At 43.9% G+C, this 18,514-nt stretch overlaps 1 protein-coding gene across 1 annotated transcript in view; it reads left to right on the forward strand.

The window, feature by feature from the left end:
• pkd1l2a (polycystic kidney disease 1 like 2a) overlaps positions 1-18,514 on the forward strand; it is a 160,319-nt gene that overhangs the window by 18,004 nt on the left and 123,801 nt on the right. Inside the window, exons 3-6 of the mRNA XM_041191701.1 lie at positions 13,533-13,697; positions 14,691-14,873; positions 15,407-15,517; positions 17,030-17,174. Of these exons, the coding sequence (XP_041047635.1) occupies positions 13,533-13,697; positions 14,691-14,873; positions 15,407-15,517; positions 17,030-17,174 (604 nt within the window). The remainder of the gene's footprint in view (positions 1-13,532; positions 13,698-14,690; positions 14,874-15,406; positions 15,518-17,029; positions 17,175-18,514) is intronic.

Consider the following 18,514-nt stretch of genomic DNA (forward strand, 5'->3'; position numbering starts at 1 on the left):
GTTTAGAATGCTATTGATTGTTTTAGAATATTGTGGATTGTCTTGGTTACTGTGGTGCAATTGTCACAGCTGCCAAAATGTGAGCAGAGTTTTTAGGGCAAGTTTTTGGAGATGGATTAGCCTGAAGCCCCCTCAGTGAAATGGAAGCTCTTAATAAAAAGTTTTTTTTCAGCTTTGTAGTTACAAGGCATCAACAAGTTAGGGAAAACCCTCAAGGGAGAACTGTGTAATTGTAATAATCTTGAATAACACAGCATGGCGGAGGTATGCACTTTACTGAGTGCCATCTTCACTTGTTTGATATTGTATTGATAGCCCCTTGTTTTAGATCTGGAAACAATCTATTTTTTCTATATTTATTTGTTCACAGGATGCAGGCATAACCAGCTAGGCCAGCACTTATGGCCTTCCCTAATTGCCCTTGCGAAGCTGGTGGTGAGCTGCCTCCTTGAACCGCTGCAGTCCATGTTATGTAGGTATACCCACAGTGCTGTTAGGGAGGGAGTTCCAGGATTTTTATCCAGCAACAGTGAAGAAATGGCAATGTAGTTCTAATTCAGGATTGTGCATGTCCTGGAGGGGACCTTCGAGATGGTGGTATTCCCATGCACCTGTTGCCCTTGTCCTTCTGGGTGGTAGAGGTCTCAGGCTTGGAAGGTGTTGTCGAAGGAGCCTTGGTGAGTTGCTGCAGTGCATTTTGTAGATGGTAACCACTGCTGCCACTGTGCTTCAGTGGTGGAGGATTGATGGGGTGCCAAACAAGTGGGCTGCTTTGTCCTGGATGGTGCGGAGCTTCTTGAGTGATTTTGGAGCTGCAGGCAAGTGGAGAGCATTCCATCACACTCCTGACCTGTGTCCTGTAGATAGTCGGACAGGCTTTGGGGAATCAGGAGGTGAGTTACACTCCACAGGATTCCTAGCCTCTGATCTGCTCCTGTAGTCACAGTATTTATATGGGTGGTTCAGTTCAGTTTCTCGTTAATGGTAATGCCCAGCATGTTGACAGTGGGGCATTTAGTGATGGTAATGCCACTGAGTGTCAAGAGTGATGGTTAGGTTCTCTCTTGTTGGAGATGGTCATTGCCTGGCACTTATGTGGTGCAAATGTTACTTGCCACCTACCAACCCAAGCCTGAATATTGTCCAGGTCTTGCTGCATTTGGACATGGACTGCTTCAGTACCTGAGGAGTTGCAAATGATGCTGAACATTGTGCAATCATCAGCGAACATCCCCACTTCTGACCTTATGATGGAAGGAAGATCATTGATGAAGCAACTGAAGATGGTTGGGCCTAGGACATGACCTGAGAAACTCCTGCAGCAATGTCCCAGGACTGGAATGATTGACCGCCAACAACCACAACCATCTTCCTTTGTGCTAGGTTTTCAGCCGAGTTCCAGTTGACTTCAGTTTTGCTAGGGCTCCTTGATGCGACATTTGGTCAAATGCTGCCTTGATGTTAAGGACAGTCATTCTCACCTCACCTCTTGAGTTCAGCTCTTTTGTCCATATTTAGATGAAGGCTGTAATGGGGTCAGGAGTTTAGTGTCCCTGGCAGAACCTAAACTGAGTATTAGTGAACTGGTTATTGGTGACTAAATACTGCTGAATAGCACCGTCGTTGGTACCTTCCATCACTTTGCCGGTGATCGAGAATAGACTGGTGGGGCAGTAATTGGCTGGGTTGGATTTATCCCGCTTTTTGTGGACAGGACATACCATGGCAATTTTCCACATTGCCGGGTAGATGCCAGTGTTGTAGATGTACTGGAACAGCTTGGCTAGGAGCGCGGCAAGTTTTGGAGCATGAGTCTTCCGTGCTATTGCCGGAATATTGTCAGACTCCATAGCCTTTGCAGTATCCAGTGTCTTCAGCCGTTTCTTGATATCACATGGATTGAATAGAATTTTCTAAAGACTGGCATCTATGATGCTGGGGACCTCAGAAGTACGCCAAGATGGATCATCCACTTGGCACTTCTGGCTGAAGAAGGTTGGAAATGTTTCAGCCTTGTCTTTTGCACTGATGTGCTGGGCTTCTTCACCACTGAGGATAGGGATATTTGTGCAGCCTTCTTGTCCTGTTAGTTTAATTGTCCACCACCATTCACAGCAGGATGTGTTGGACTGCAAAGCTTAAATCTGATCCTTTCATTGTGGGATTACTTAGCTCTGCCTATTGAATGTTGCGTACCCTGATTGGCATACAAGTTGTCCCGTGTTATAGCTTCACCAGGTTGACACCTCATTTTTAGGTATGCCTGGTGCTGCTCCTGACATGCCCTCCTGCACTCTTCATTGAACCAAGGTTGATCCCCCAGCGTGATGGTAGTTGTAGAGTGGGGGATATGCCGGGTCATGAGGTTACAGATTGTTGTTGTATACAATTCTGCTGCTGCTGGCCCAAAGCGCATGGATGCCCAGTTTTGAGTTGCTAGATCTGTATGAAATCTATCCCATTTAGCACAGTGGTAGTGCCACAAAACATGATGGAGAGTATCCTCAATGTGAAGGTGGGACTTCATCTCCACAAGGACTGTGTGGTGGTCACTCCTACCAATAATGTCATGGACAGATGCATCTGCGACAGGTGGATTGGTGAAGATAACGTCAAGTAGATTTTTCCCTCTTGTTGGTTCCCTCACCACCTGCTGCAGGCCCAGCCTAGTAGCTATGAGCTTTAGGACTTGGCCAGCTTGGTCTGTAGTGGTGCTACCGAGCCACTGTTGGTGATGGACATTGAAGTCCCCCACCCAGAGTATATTCTGTACCCTTGCCACCCTCAGTGCTTCTTCTAATCGGTGTTCAACATTGAATAGTACCGATTTATCAGCTGAGGGGGTGGGAGCTGTAGGTGGTAATCAGAAGGAGGTTTCTTGCCCATGTTTGACCTGATGCCATGAAGCTTCATGGGGTCCAGAGTCAACATTGAGGACTCCCAGAGCAACTGTCTCCCAACTGCATACCACTGTGTGTGCTTTGTACTTAAGCCAAAGCTGATTAGAAACATGTGGGAATATATACAAAGATAACAGCTGAACTAAATTAAGCTAATTTTATATCCACGACTAGTTCCCAAACAGGACACAGGAACTTCGGTATTCTAACTATCTTTTAGTCACAGTGGATATTTTGTATTTTCCTGTGTGGAAAGTCCATGTGACATTTAATGCAATTAAAGTTGTTTTAGTTTTTTTATTTCTCTTTATTTGTCTGATAAGTATTGTGAACTTTTTGGCCTGAACTTTAGGTTCTCTCACCGTGCTGTTCTCTACCAGCTCAGAGAGATCTGAGTGTGTTGTGCCTGAGAGGAAGGGGATGTTTGCATTTTTCCTCCTTCCAGGCCATTTGCATGAAGAGGGCTCCAAAAGCAGACCATGACCTTGTCCAGGTTATACATCTTTAAAAAGTGCAAATTGGAACTCTTAGGAATGCAACAGAACATTGGGACTCTGAGATCAAGGTCTTCTGGCTGTGGATGGACAACAGCAGCCAAAGGTTCCAGTAACATTAAAATATCTTGACAGGATATTTTAAAGTAAAATTCACTTTCCTGTTTTCCATCTGTCCCTGGTATCCTTTGCTTGACTGTGCCCAAGGAAATGGCCATAACTTGATGGTGTGCCCAGAAAGCATAGCCACAGGAAAATGAAGGAAACAGGGAGGATGCCTGGTTTACTGACCTGCTGAAAAATGAGCTGGAGTCCGTCATGTTTGATTTTAATGAGCTCATCTAAGCGGTCAAGGGACCTATCTGACGTCAATGGAGCTCTAACTGGCATATGCAGACCAGGGTATGATAACATTGAACAGGACCCAGGTGGCATTTTAACTCCAGCCTGAGCAGGTCCAGGTTGTATCTAAACATGGACCACCGGGTGTACATATTTCTGCTGGCCAGGGAACCGGTTAGTGTGCTTTCACTAGGTCAGCTGGCTCAATGGTAAATTCCCAAGCTGGAAATGAGGCAAAAACTGGCCTGGGTGTCTCCTTTGCTGACTTTTCCCCTCTGATGCAGGGGTCCATGCTTGAGGTGGATAGAGATTCGGTCCCAAATAGAGCTGGAAACTGATGGAGAACCTGATGCATCAAATCCATGGCTTGATTCTGAGCCCTTTCACAGTATTCCCAGCACACTCAGAGCAGGAGTGTGCCAAACAGGCCACAGAAAATGGGTGCCCAATTGCCAAAAATTCAACATGTGCATGAATCAATAATGACACATGTTACTATGTTAGGGTTCTGCTATCTTTAACCCCTGGCAAGGTAAATTTATTCAGTCGAACTTATTGTTAACTTAAACCGTAAACTGTAAGAAATTTTAAATCAGCTATGCTAGCTATTGACGTAAAATATCCTTCCTTCCAGGCGTATTTAGACTGAACAAAGATATCTCAGAATAAAACATACACGACGCTTTATAGCAGAATTATGCCTGCTATAGAGAGTAACCTCTCAGAAGTTAGAATCTGATAATTAAGAATGCTAGAAGAGTTAGGGTCCATAAGGTTTACAGACTGAGTCTATAACCTGTCATAATGGGTACTATATGTTAGTTTATTATAAGCTTATATCTTGGATTACATTATAGTAATGGTTTAAATAGCATAGAGTGTAAATGCAAGATTAAGTAATTCATCTAAATATAGTAAATGCAACCTTCAAATCCACTTAGAGAATAAAAGTAGGTAGGATATGCAAACAAATAACAAACTAGTTTTATGCTTACAATCAAAAGTATAAAGTACAGTTTCTGCTGTCTTTGTCTCAGCTATGAGGAAACCTTTTTTAGGGTTTCAACTCAATGATGTTCTGGCAAAATCTGACTAACTTGTTTACTTAAGTTTGTAATATAAAGAAAATGTGTTGCATTCACATAGCATGACTATTGTCTATTTTACTGTTAGACTCTTTGTACTGAGAAATTCTTGAGAAGCAAAACAACACATTTCTCTAAAAAGCAGGTGCAATGTTATCAGCTTAAACATGGCTCCCTGTCTGGTAAAGCCTGTTCTCAAGATCTTTGTAACTGTGTATATGAAATTAATGCTGTTGCTCTCTGCTCTTTTGCAAAGGATTTCTAACTGTGCTTTTGGCTGAGTTAAATTTTTAACCCTTTCATAGACTGAGTCAAATCCTTAACAAGTACAAAATAATAAATCGTCAGTTTTGTAATATAGGGAAATGTGACAGTCAGTTTGAACATAGCAAGGTTCCAAACAGGAATTAAATGAATGACCAGAGTTGGAGGTAATATATTAGCATGGATAGAGGAGGGATTAACAGATAGGAAGCAGAGAGGCATAAATTGGACTTTTTCAAGTTGGCAGGTAGTAAATAGTGGAGTACCACAAGGGTCAGTGCTGGGACCTCAGCTATTCACAATCTATATCAATGACGTAGATGCAGAATCAGAGGGTAATGTATCTAAGTTTGTGGATGATACAAAGCTAGGTAGAAAGGTAAGCTGTGGGGAGGACAAAGAGAGGCTGCAAAGACATGTAGACAAGTTAAGTGAGTGGGCAACAAGATGGCAAATGGATTATAATGTAGTGAAGTGTGAAGTTATTCACTTTGGTTGAAAGAATAGAAGAGTTGAATATTTTTTAAAAGACGAGAAACTTGTAACTGTTAATGTACGAAGAGACTTGGATGAGCTCGTACAAGGAATGCAAAAAGTTAACATATTGGTACAGCAAGCAGTTAGGCAAACATGTTAGCCTTTATTGTAAGGCAGTTGGAGTACAGGAGTAAAGAAGCTGTTCTGGAGTTGTACAGGGTTTTGGTGGGATCACATCTGGAATACTGTATGCAGTTTTAATCTCCGCATTGAAGAAAAGATATACCTGCATTGGAAGTGGTACGGCGAAGGTTCACTAAATTGGTCCCTGGGATGAAGGGGTTGTCCTACGATGAAAGACTGAGAAAATTGCACCTTTTTCTCTGGAATTTAGAAGAATGAGAGGTAATCTCATTGAAACATACAAGATTCTGAAGGGACTTGATAGGTAAGTGCTGAAAGATTGTTTCCACTGGTCGGGGAATCTAAAACACAGGGCACAGTCGCAGAATAAGGAGCCGATCATTTAGGACTGAGATGAGGGTTAATTACTTCACTCATCTTTGGGATTCTCTCCCCCAGAGGGCTGAGGATGCTCCATCATTTAAGGCAGAGGACAGACAGATTTTTGGTCTCTCAGTGAATCAAGAGATATGGAGAATGGGCAGGAGTTGAAGCCCAAGATCAGCCATGATTGTATTGAATTGTACAGCAGACTCAGCAGGTCATTCATTCTCCTCCTGTTCCTATTTCTTGTGTGTTCTTGTAACCTTTGTAACCTTACAAATATTTATTTCTTGATGAGGAAGAATTGAAAATGCAGATTTTCTTAACATCTGTGGTGATTGGAGCAAAACTCCTTGACTCTGTTACCTTACTGATGGACCAACCATGATGCCGCTTCCACTTCAGCAAGAGCAGAAGCTCACCAGCATCTAGCGCTGCAGCGCAAGTTCAGGCTGAAGTCATGCAAGCTCAGACTGCTGCTTTAATGGCACCCAAATGCCACTTTAGACCCAATATAGCACCTGCAGCACCAACAACAGGGGCTATGCAATCAAATGGATAAAAACAAAAAACTGCGGATGCTGGAAATCCAAAACAAAAACAGAATTACCTGGAAAAACTCAGCAGGTCTGGCAGCATCGGTGGAGAAGAAAAGAGTTGACGTTTCAAGTCTTCATGACCCTTCAACAGAACAATTCTGTTCCGTATGTTGTGAAATTATAGTGTGAAGACCCTGTGATCTTTGGTCCCTTCAGTTTGGAAGATGAAAATCACTTTGATGTCATGCGATTGATGTCACACAGTTTCACGTTGGCATCAAACTTTGGTTGCATAGCCCATGTTGTTGGTGCTGCAGGTGCTATATTGGGTTTAAAGTGGCATTTGGGTGCCATTAAAGCAGCAGTCTGAGCTTGCATGACTTCAGCCTGAACTTGCGCTGCAGCGCTAGATGTTGGTGAGCTTCTGCTCTTGCTGAAGTGGAAGCGGCATCATGGTTGGTCCATCAGTAAGGTAACAGATTTGGTCACCACTTAAAGTACACGTAGTGCCAGTAACTGAACTGATGGTTGTGAGTGTGAGAGTGAGTGACAATATTCCTTCATCATCAATCTCTTTCTCCTCTCACACTTCTTGCTCCTGCACCACTGCCTGGCCAGGTTGCAGTTCTTGGTTACCTGAAAGGAGCAAGGTGCATGGCTGGGGTAATAGTGAGGGGAGGAACGAGAGGTGAATGCTTACATTATATGCAGTTTGGGAATCAGAAGGGATTGTAGGATGAAGGGGAATTGGAATATGAGAAGGAGATTTCGGGATGTGCACGTCATCGTCTTTGATGGTTTCAGCCCCGATTCAGCCATTGCTGCCCCAATGTTGGCGAGCACCATCTCCTCCATGGATGTGTGAGCATGCAGCCACACCTATTAGTCGTTGCAGACTCCAGTTATGTGCCAGCTTGTCATTCAAGAGAGAGGGAATTGTGTCAGTGAGTGTGGTGCAATGTGTTTGGGTGATATGCATGTCATAGTTGAATAGTTGACAATGGGGAGGCGATGGCATAATGATATTGTTGCTAAACTAGTAATTCAGAGAGCCAGGGTAACGTTCCAGGGACCAGGGTTCGAATCCTGCCATGGCAGATGGTGGAATTCAATAAAAAATCTGGACCATGAAACCATTGTTGATTGTTGTAAAAACTCATCTGATTCACTAATGTCCCTTCGGGAAGAAAATCTGTCATCCTTACCTGGTCTGGCCTACATGTGCCTCCAGGCCCACAGCTATGTGGTTGACTCTGAACTGGCCTAGCAAGCCACTCAGTTGTAACATACTGCTACAAAGTCACAAGAAAGGAATGAAACTGGACAGACCACTGGAAATGACAACGGCAATCAGATCCCTGTCAACTCGGCAAAGTCCTCCTTACTAACATCTGGGGGCTAGTGCCAAAATTGGGAGAGCTGTCTCACAGACTAGTCAAGCAACAGCCTGACATAGTCATCCTCATGGAATTATACCTTACGAATAATATCCCAGACTCCATCATCAACCTCTGTGGGTATGTCCTGTCCCACCGGCCGGACAGACCCAGCAGAGATGTCAGCACAGTGGTATACGGTCAGGAGGGATTTACTCTGGGAGTCCTAAACATTGACTCTGGACCCCATGAAGTCCCATGGCATCAGGTCAAACATGGGCAAGGAAACCTCCTGCTGATTACTGCCCATCCTCAGTTGATGAATCAGTGCTCCTTGATGTTCAACATCACTTGGAGGAAGCACTGAGGTTGGCAAGGGCACAGAATGTACTATGGGTGGGGGACTTCAATGTCCATAACCAAGAGTGGCTCGGTAGCACCACTACTGATTGAGTTGGCCAAGTCCTAAATGACACAGCTGCTAGACTGGAGCACAATCTGTAACCTCATGGCCTGGCATATCCCCCACTCTACCATTACCATCAAGCCGGGGGATCAACCCTGGTTCAATGAAGAGTGCAGGAGGGCATGCCATGAGCTACACCAGGCATACATAAAAATGAGGTGTCAACCTGATGAAGCTATAACACAGGACTACTTGCATGCCAAACAGCATAAGCAGCAAGTGACAAACAGAGCTAAACGATCGCACAGCCAACAGATCAGATCTAAGCTCTGCAGTCCTGCCACATCCAGTCATGAATGGTTGGTAGACAATTAAACAACTCACTGGAGGAGGAGGCTCCACAAATATCCCCATCCTTAATGATAGAGGAGTCCAGTACACAGTACAAAAGATAAGGCTGAAGCATTTGCAACAATCTTCAGCCAGAAGTGCCGAGTGGATGATCCATCTTGGCCTCCTCCGGAGGTTCCCAGCATCACAAATGTCAGTCTTCAGCCAATTTGATTCACTTCTTGTGCTATCAAGAAATGGCCGAAGGCACTGGATACTGTAAAGGCTATGGTACTGAAGACTTGTGCTCCAAAACTTGCCATGCCCCTAGCCAAGCTGTTCCCATATAGCTATGACACTGGTGTCTACCCGGCAATGTGGAAAACTGCCCAGGTATGTGCTGTACACAAAAAGCAGGACGATTCAACCCAGCCAATTACTGCCCCATCAGTCTACTCTCCATCATCAGTAAAGTAATGGAAGGGGTCATCAACAGTGCTATCAAGCGGCACTTGCTTAGCAATAATCTACCCAGTTTGGATTCTGCTAGGGCCTCTCAGCTTTTTACCTCATTACAGTCTTGGTTCAAACGTGGACAAAAGAGCTGAACTCCCGAGGTGAGGTGACTGCCCTTGACATCAAGGCAGCATTTGACTAAGTGTGGCATCAAGGAGCCCTAACAAAACTGGAGTTAATGGGAATTAGGGGGGAAACTCTCTGCTGTTTGGAGTCATTCCTAGCACATAGGAAGATGGTTGTGGTTGTTGGAGGTCAGTCATCTCAGCTCCAGGACATCACTGCAAGAGTTCCTCAGGGTAATATCCTAGGCCCAACCATCTTCAGCTGTTTCATCAATGACCTTCCTTTCATCATAAGGTGGAAGTGGGGATGCCCACTGATGATTGCACAATGTTCAGCACCATTTGTGACTCCCCAGATACTGGAGCAGTCCATGTCCAAGAGCAGTGACACCTGGACAATATCCAGGCTTGGACTGACAAGTGGCAAGTAACATTTGTGCCACATAAGTGTCAGGCACTGACCATCTCCAACAAGAGCGAATTGTACCATTGCCCCCTGATGTTCAATGGCATTACCATCACTGAATCCCCCACTATCAACATCTTGGGGGTTACCATTGACAAGAAACTGAACTGGACTAGCCATATAAATTCTGTGGCTACAAGACCAGGACAGAGGCTAGCAATCGTGCGCTGACTTCCCAAAGCTTGTCCACCATCTACAAGGCACAAGTCAGGAATGTGATGCAATACTTCCCACTTGCCTGGATGAGTGCAGCTCCCACAATATGAAGAAACTGGACATCATCCAGGGCAAAGCAGTCCACTTGATTGGCATCACATCCACAAACTCCCTCCACCATTGACGCACAGTAGCAGCAATATGTGCCATCCACAAGATGCACTGTTGGAATTCACCAAGGCACCTTCCAAATCCCCAACCACTACCACCTAGAAGGATAAGGACAGCATATAGATGGGAACACCGCCACCTGGAAGTTCCCCTCCAAGTCACTCACCATCCTGACTTGGAAATATATCGCTGTTCCTTCACTGTCGCTGGGTCAAAATAATAGCACTGTGGGTGTACATACACCACATGGACTGCAGCAGTGCAAGAAGGCAGCTCACCACCGCCTTCTCAAGGGCAACTAGGGATGGGCAACAAATGCTGGCCCAGCCAACAAAGCCCACATCCCATGAATGAATAAAAAATAAATGTATGCAAACTGTGTGATGTGAGTGGGGTGCTCACAGGTAAGACTATGAATGTGAAGTATGTGCTATGGCTGATAGAGACTGATAGCTGAGTGAAGTAAGGATGGTAATTTGAACAGTGTGTGAGGCTAGTGGTTCTGTTGTAATGATATGGCATTTGAAGATGAATTCATTGTGAGGTCACTGATGAACTGATGGCATTGACCATGATGGCTATGTGCTCCCTCTGCCTTCATACAGTTTGTCTGGTGGGCCTCCTGATCCCCTGTGGACAGATGACCTCTCTCCTCCTGTCCACCGCCTGGACCAAGTGCTGCATCAGAGAATCTTGAAGCTCACTCTCTGTCATTTTGTTCCATCATTCTGAGTTCGTTCTGCTCAGATACTCTTCCCCAGTCACTTCCAGTACCTGCTGCAACCTTAATGCTCCTTCCCTTTAGGTGCAGGTTGGCTTTAATTTAGTGCAGGCTAGTTTCCATTGGTACTAACCTCACACAAAAACAGAGCCCCTAGTGAGGCATGCAGCCATTCAACAGCACAGTTAGTGCTGTCTACACACTGCAATCATGGTAATGTGTAGAAAACATGAAGTTTGTGTGCTATCTGCACTGGAGGGAATGGAAGGAATGGACATGGGTTAATTATGCATCGCAGTCCCTGCGCTTGCTGTTCAATTTTGCCCCTCCCGGTATGTGCTTCCCATGTGTTCCAGGAATGAAGAAGCAGAACCTTTACCCATATTGTCTTACATCCATTACAGGCAGAATCTTCCCAGATTTGCACTAAGTGCAGCAGTGGGTGGGATCAATGACGCTTTACCCACTGGCTGCAATGTCGGCTTCTCACACCATTTCATCCCAATCCCACTTGGGATTAATTAATTATACATTCCTGGAAAAAATGTTGTTTCACTGGTGGACGGGCTATAATTCCTGCCTGCTATGCCGTTACCTCGTCGCTTCATCATGCTGGGTGCCACACGTACACCTCTCAGTGCTTCCAGCCCAGGACTACTGCAAAGAAGACATGGCCCCGAAAGGCAAGAAGACTGCAGCCCACAGGTTTAGTGATGCATCTCTTGAGTGCCTTTTGGACGCCATGGAGGCCTGCTGTGATGTCCTCTACCCCCACTCTGGCCACAGGAGGGGCAGCAATGTTTCCACTCTGACTTAGTAGGTGATGGCAGTGGTGATCAGAAGAGGCTATGCAGAAGAGGTTGGCCATCCACTACAGAGAGAGGATGAATGATCTCATCCGTGCTGCTAGGGTAACCATCTCATCACTCTAAACTCACACTCAAGCCCATCACACATTCACTGGCATCTCACTCACTGCCAGCTCAAGCTACATCCCCACCCATTCTCTCATATGTGGCCTCACATGTCCACCTGGCTTCATCTCCTCTGGACACTGCCTCCTCAGCCTCACTATCTTGCACAGTTCAACATGTGTCCCCACACACCTTGGGATACCCTCCTTTCGCAGCACAGCCCTTGCCCTTCAGCCTCTTAGCTTTCCTGAGGCCACTTCTCTTCCCTCCCCAAGCAAGCCCTAGTCCTGCAGCCATTGAAAAGCCACACCTTATGGCTGGCCTGGCAGGTAGAGCTGCCTGTGAGCCCTGCTAAAAGTGATGTGGTGCTGTCTGTGAAACCTGTCACTGATGATTGTGAGTGCTGCCCGAAGCAAGGTAGGCAAACAAACCTTGAAGTCCCAAGCGAAGAGGAGCCCGCCAAGTGCACACTGTACATATGGTGTTCTGAAACATGTTGGTGTGAGTGCTCGAACAATCCAGCATGGGGGGATGATTCTGGTGGGCTGGCTTATAATGATTTGCAGAAGTATTACAATGAGGTTCCCGATGTCCAACGTTGGGAATTGTGGCCCACCATTGATGGGCAGAGCGGATGATTGCAAACTGGTTTCACGATATTGTGAAACCAATTTGTGGCCTTCTTACCATATTGTCCACTCATGCCGCTGAACACACCTGATGCCAGCAGGCATGGAAAATTACGATTTGCACAATATTTGGCTGGGGAATCACTGAGTCAAATAATCACTGCATAAATAGACTTCAGTTTGAATTTTTTGGCAGTGTCTTTGTCAGAGATCGTCCAGCAACAGAGTTACAGACTGGTTAACCATTCACTGCTGAATTACTGTGCAGTCTTTGGAAATCAATTGCACAGCTGCTGAATTCAATTTCATGGTTTCTGAACATCAATTAAATTCTTTGCAAATATGTAAAAATTTAGGAAAAGGACTTCCACTAATTTTAATTGGTGGACAATCTTCAAATCAATCAATCAATTTCAAAATCCTCAGGGCAAACAGGGAGGGTAACTTTGACTTTTGGAGGTTGTGTAAAAATCAGATTGAAGTTGACGGACAGTCATCAGGCTGTCAAATGTCTTCCTGATCAGCTACAAGGTTGAAAGTTTGATGCTGCATTTATCGTTTCTGTCACTTTGCCTTGATTGCTTCTCTGAGAAGGTTATATGCTGTGCTAGAAAGGACACCTTCTTTTCTTATTTCACGAAACAGCAGCTCCAAAACTACATCAGTGCATGATGGGCTTCTTTCCAATCATGTATCATTGCTTTATTCAGAAAGATTCGCTGCCTCTGCTTTCCTTTCTGCTTCTATTAATACTGAATATTTAAGGGGCAACAGTGGTGGGGGCACTTCCCCTTTGATGGGTCTCCCCTGCCCTTTTCCCTTCAGTTTCTACCAGAGTGCTGCCCAATTACAAGCAATATCCCGGCTGGATTCAGCCCTGAGCTTTAATTTTCCCCATATAGATATGGGAATTAAAGCTAGAAGTCCTTGGTTAAGGGCTTGTTTATAGAAAAATGGAGCAGTGAGGAAAGGGGCAGGAACATGAGAGTAAATGAAAAATTATAATTTGTTACTCAATCATTTCTATTTTATCACTTTTACCTGCAGATCAATACTATCAAAGTTGTTGTAAACCCACAAACACACCATAATATCTTGACATCTGTACAAATCCAAAAGTTAAATTTACGCTTTAAACTTGTACTAATTTTGTCCATAAATGTCCCCTGTACAGCAGTCCTGGCCTGGCTGGATGGTACCAATGTCACATACAATAACTGGTCCCCAGAACATCTGTCCTCTCCATCAGTGACTTGTTCTTACATTCTCAAGAACTCTGGATACCACTGGATGAGTGCAAACGACTGCAACCAAGAATTTTATTTCATTTGTGAATTTGGTAAGCACGGTTTATTTCCCATTTCTTCAATGACAGTGTAGATCCTGGATTAGCATAATCTAGTGTAGCAGAATATTATCGGTTTGTTGCAACATTGTGCTGCATGCAGACAAAAGAATCTCTTTCTGTAGCTGTCTCTTAGTTTCCATCTCTCCATCTTTCTGTTGATGTTCCAATCTTTCTCCGCATGCGGAGCTTTCTTGTAGTATTTGTTTTCCAGTTTACACATTTTTCTCTCCCTTTCCAACGTTATTCTTAAGCCTATCCCCCTCTTTGCCTTCCATGTCTTTTGATGTCTTCCAGAACCTCTTTATTTATGTCACAAATGCTCCTTTTACAGTTGGACTTGCTGTTTCTTACTTAAGACCCATAGGCCTAGAACCTCGTTGATGCCATGCAGCTAATCGGGCATAAATTGTGCACCTAAGCCTCCAATATGTGTGCACATATTCGGCACTGAATGTTCACCGCCCACCATTTTGGTAACCTGTATCAGAACCTCCGATCCCTACCTGAAACAGGTGCATATATTGAGGTGCCTGTGCATCGACCTCAGATTCCTCAAGTGAGGACTTGTTTTGAGTTTGGAAATTGTAGGAGAAGAATCAGAAGGAGAGTATGTGGGCCCAATGAGCATCTCTCCAAATTCATTGGCAGTTTGGCATATTTGAAAATATAAGAGAGTTGCAGAAGTCTTGGGTGTCTAGACACTCAGTGGAGTGAGGAACAGCTGAAATTGGAAGCTCCTTGTCAAACAAGCTTCTTTAAGCCAGTTGTTGGAGGTATTGGAAGATGGGATGGGGTAAACTTTAGAATTTTCATTTTTATTGTGTTATAGGTTTTTACTACTTATGCCATGTAGTGCGAGAGGTGGGAAAGCAACATGATGTAATAAGAAGGCTGGTAGGAGCTGACAACTAATAATGTAACATTTCAGTTTTCAAAAAGAACTGACAAATTTATTTATCTTATATTGTGTTATCTTTGTATTAGAGTCTGACCGAGCATTTGCCTGTGATCACTTTAATGCCACGCTACAGTGTCAGTCTGGGAAGGTGATTGAAATCAATAGCAGTTTTTACGGCCGTAAATCTCTCTCCTACTGTCCCTTGGAGATTCTAGCTCCAACTGAGTCACAAGAATGCAGCTGGATTGATGTGAGAGAGAAAGTAGCAGGTAACATTTTTGTGATAACTCTCTAGGGATTAATTACCATGTGTAGAATTGCTCAGAAGTTCCTATTCTTTTTTTCTGCTGTTTCCGTTTGTTTAGAATTAAAGTTGGAAACCTTAGATGTTTGTACTTTATATAAGGCCAGTACTGATATCCTTGAAATGTGTCTCGTTCTTTCATGCTGCACATTCTACAAGTGATTTTGTCTCTATTCTTCATGATCTTCTATTCCAAAAGCTATTCCCTATTTGAGACCATAGTCCCTGAGGTCTGTGTCAATGCCACTGTGGTACCAACCACTGAGCTGCACAAGAGATACATGGATTAATTTACCCTTCTGTCTTTTTTTACAGCTTCAGGAAAACCATGGCTAAATCTTGTACATTATTGTGTGTGGACCTAAGATAATTAGTGATCTTTCATATCAAAGTTGCTGTACAACCATGTGGGCTGATTTCTAGAATGTTCATTTTGGGGAACCGGAGAGCTTCATATTTATTTAAGGTGAAAATATAACCTAGAATTTTATCTTTAAGGTCAGTGCCACGGGCTACAGGCTTGCCAAGCTACTGCCGATAAGGAATCCTTTGGAGATCTTTGTCCAAGACTAGGCAATTACCTTGTCATAGACTATCATTGCAAAGAAGGTGAGAAATGCAACGGCAAAATGCCTAATGCCAACATTCTTCAAACTATTAATAGCATGAAACCACATTGTGTGAAAGCAGTGTACTAACCCCTAGGTGTTTGCATGTAATTCTTTTTCTGAATTAATGGAGATATTCGGACTTTGCTGGCAGATCAAAATCCACTGTAATCAGGACAAAACCCCATCAGTCGGAGCACATGAACAAAATGGCCATTGAAGAAGCTGTAAATAATGTCAATGATGTAAGGCAGGTTCTCAAAGAAGAAACCATCAATTTCATACCCCGCATTGCATAAAAAGTTATCTCCCCATACGATGGTCAACTATGCATACCCAATATTGACAAATGCTGCACTCAATTTCTATTTATCTCCTTCCTTTCCGCCAGATGAATTATTATTCAAAACAATAGCAAGAACATTATTTTCTGGACTTATAACTATTATGTATAAATGTTTTGTGTGTGTAGCTTTACTGCTGTGCTCTTTGTGTGTTCTTGAACTTAATTTAATCCATCTTCTATGTGCTGCTCTAGTGACTGAAATGAGCAAGTCAGCTGTATGTTAAACATCAGTAGAAGATCCTTGAGACTGGAACACCCTTTACTGCCCTCAGTTGGATTGACCTAGCTATTGGCTCTACCAATGCTGCAGGAACTTGTAGACTCAATAGGAAGGAATGGAAGGAGGTGGGGTGTGGAGCTGTCCATAAAAATAGCGTTTAGCTATGTGCCAAATCCCACTATGCCTCTGCCACTGATCCCTGATTCCCTGTTGCCATTTGTCTGTTTGACACCAGACCTAAAGGTCCTAATAAGTTCTGTGAATCCTGTGACAATCCTTTGTTCAATGAAATCTTCCAGTATCTGGAAAGCATAAAGTATCTTCTTCATTGTGAAGTTCAAGGCCTAAAATTACGGTATGCTCCATGGTGAACTGTAATGCCCCAGATGTGGCTTGTGAACTGCTGTTTCAGGTTTTTGCTTTCCACCACTACCTCTTCTTGCTTCCCTGTGGTTGCAGTGAGTGGTAATGACATCATTGATAGATGCTGCTTTGGATTCTTGACCTTTATGTTACCAGGAATTTGATTCACATCCTTGGGGCTCTATCCTTTTTAAGATGGTGTAGGATGCAGTGATTCAGTACTACAATCTTCCCTTTAAATATTTTTAAGTTTATTTGTTTGCTTAAAAAACCATGAATATGCAACTGTGCATCCTGAAGGATTTAACTTAACAATGTTAATTTTGACCAACACCCAATGATGTTGGGTGTTGGTCAAAATGTCATTCTGTTCACATTTCTTCATCATTAATATTTTGTACAATGGTGAGCATGCTGATTTTTGAGGTAGCACAATATTTTTCTGGTAACACATTTTGCAATTTGGAAGTGAAATGCTACAATATTGCTCCCTCCAGCCTGCAAGGAGACAACCCACATCAGTGAAGTTGTTCTGCAGGGTAAACCACTCATAAGCCTTAACGTTTGTGTGATATTTTACTTAGGTCTCCGTTTGCTGGTTGATGACGTGTACTCAATCCTAGAAAATGTCACAATCTCCCCAAAGTGGTTGCTCCATCCATATTCTGGAAACCTCACCTGTATACTTAACACTGGCGATGGCTTTGTGATTGATCCCTATAATCCACTGCAGTGAGTATTGCTTGAAAATGAGATTGGCAGAAATAATTGATGTTTATATTAGTAATCTAGAGTTTGGTAAATCTTTTGATTTATTTAAAAATAGCACAAACAACTCGCACTGTTACGCATCTATTTTGTCCTTCATTTTGAACATCTCTCCTGTCTAAATTCTGGAGTGAGATACAGGGCGTGAATGGCCCTGTACTTAATCAGGATTTTCAAAACCAATGGCTCTATGTTCTTTTTCTCAGCAATTCTCGGTAACTATGTATCTATAGATACAAACTCTTAATTTTATTTAAGCTAAGCAAGAGACTTAAAGCGAACGCCAGTTGGAGGAAGCACTATATGTAGCAAAGGCATAGAATGTACTCTGGGTAGAGGATAATGCCCATCACAAAGGGTGACTCAGTAGCACCACTACTAGCTAAGCTTGCTGAGTCCCGAAGTGTGTATCTGCCAGACTGGGCATGCAGCATGTGGTGACAGAATCAACATAAAGGAGAAAACCTATTTGGACAACCTACCTGTAGCAAATGCTTCTGACCAAGAGGGTATGGGCGGGAGTGACCACCACACAATCCTTATGGAAACAAAGTTCCATCTTCGCACTCAGGACACGCTCCATTGTGTTGCGTGGTATGATCACCATGCTAACTACGATAGATTCAGAACAGATCGAGCAGTTAAAAAAGGGCAACTATGAGGTGCTGTGGGTCAGCGGCAGAATTGTAATCCACCATAATCTGTAACCTCATGGTTCAGCATACCCCTCACTCAACTATCACTGTTAAGCCCGGGGGCCAATCCTGGTTCAATAGGGAGTGTAGGAGGGCATGCCAGGACTAGCATCAAGCATACCTAAAAATGAGCTGCCAATCTGGTGAAGCTACAACTGGAATTACATAGAATCTACAACATAGAAACAGGCCTTTTGGTCCAACTGATGTATGCTGCAGTTTATACTACACACAAGACTCCTCTCACTCTAATTGCCTCTTTCCACTCTGCCCTTCTGTTCTCTTCTCCCTCGTGTTTTCTTGAGCTCTTCACCCAAAGGCAGGTCCAACCCACAGCACTGCGATCTCCACCACAGGTAGGGCAGAGTGGCAGGCACAACTCCACCCAGCCAGAATGGGGATCAAACCCCATGCTGTTGGCACCAATCTGATCTACACCGACCATCCAGCCAATTGCACCCCTGCCCCAGCTGCCATACCCACTCCCCAAGGAGATGGGGTTGCTGTGGCAAAAAGCACTTTTACATGCATGTTATAATCTGGAGCAATGATAGAGACTCCAAACTATTTCCATCACAAAGCTGACTAGGGAGCTCTCCAGTTCTT

The sequence above is a fragment of the Carcharodon carcharias genome, chromosome 7 (genome assembly GCF_017639515.1).
Source record: "Carcharodon carcharias isolate sCarCar2 chromosome 7, sCarCar2.pri, whole genome shotgun sequence".
Classification (NCBI taxonomy): domain Eukaryota; kingdom Metazoa; phylum Chordata; class Chondrichthyes; order Lamniformes; family Lamnidae; genus Carcharodon; species Carcharodon carcharias.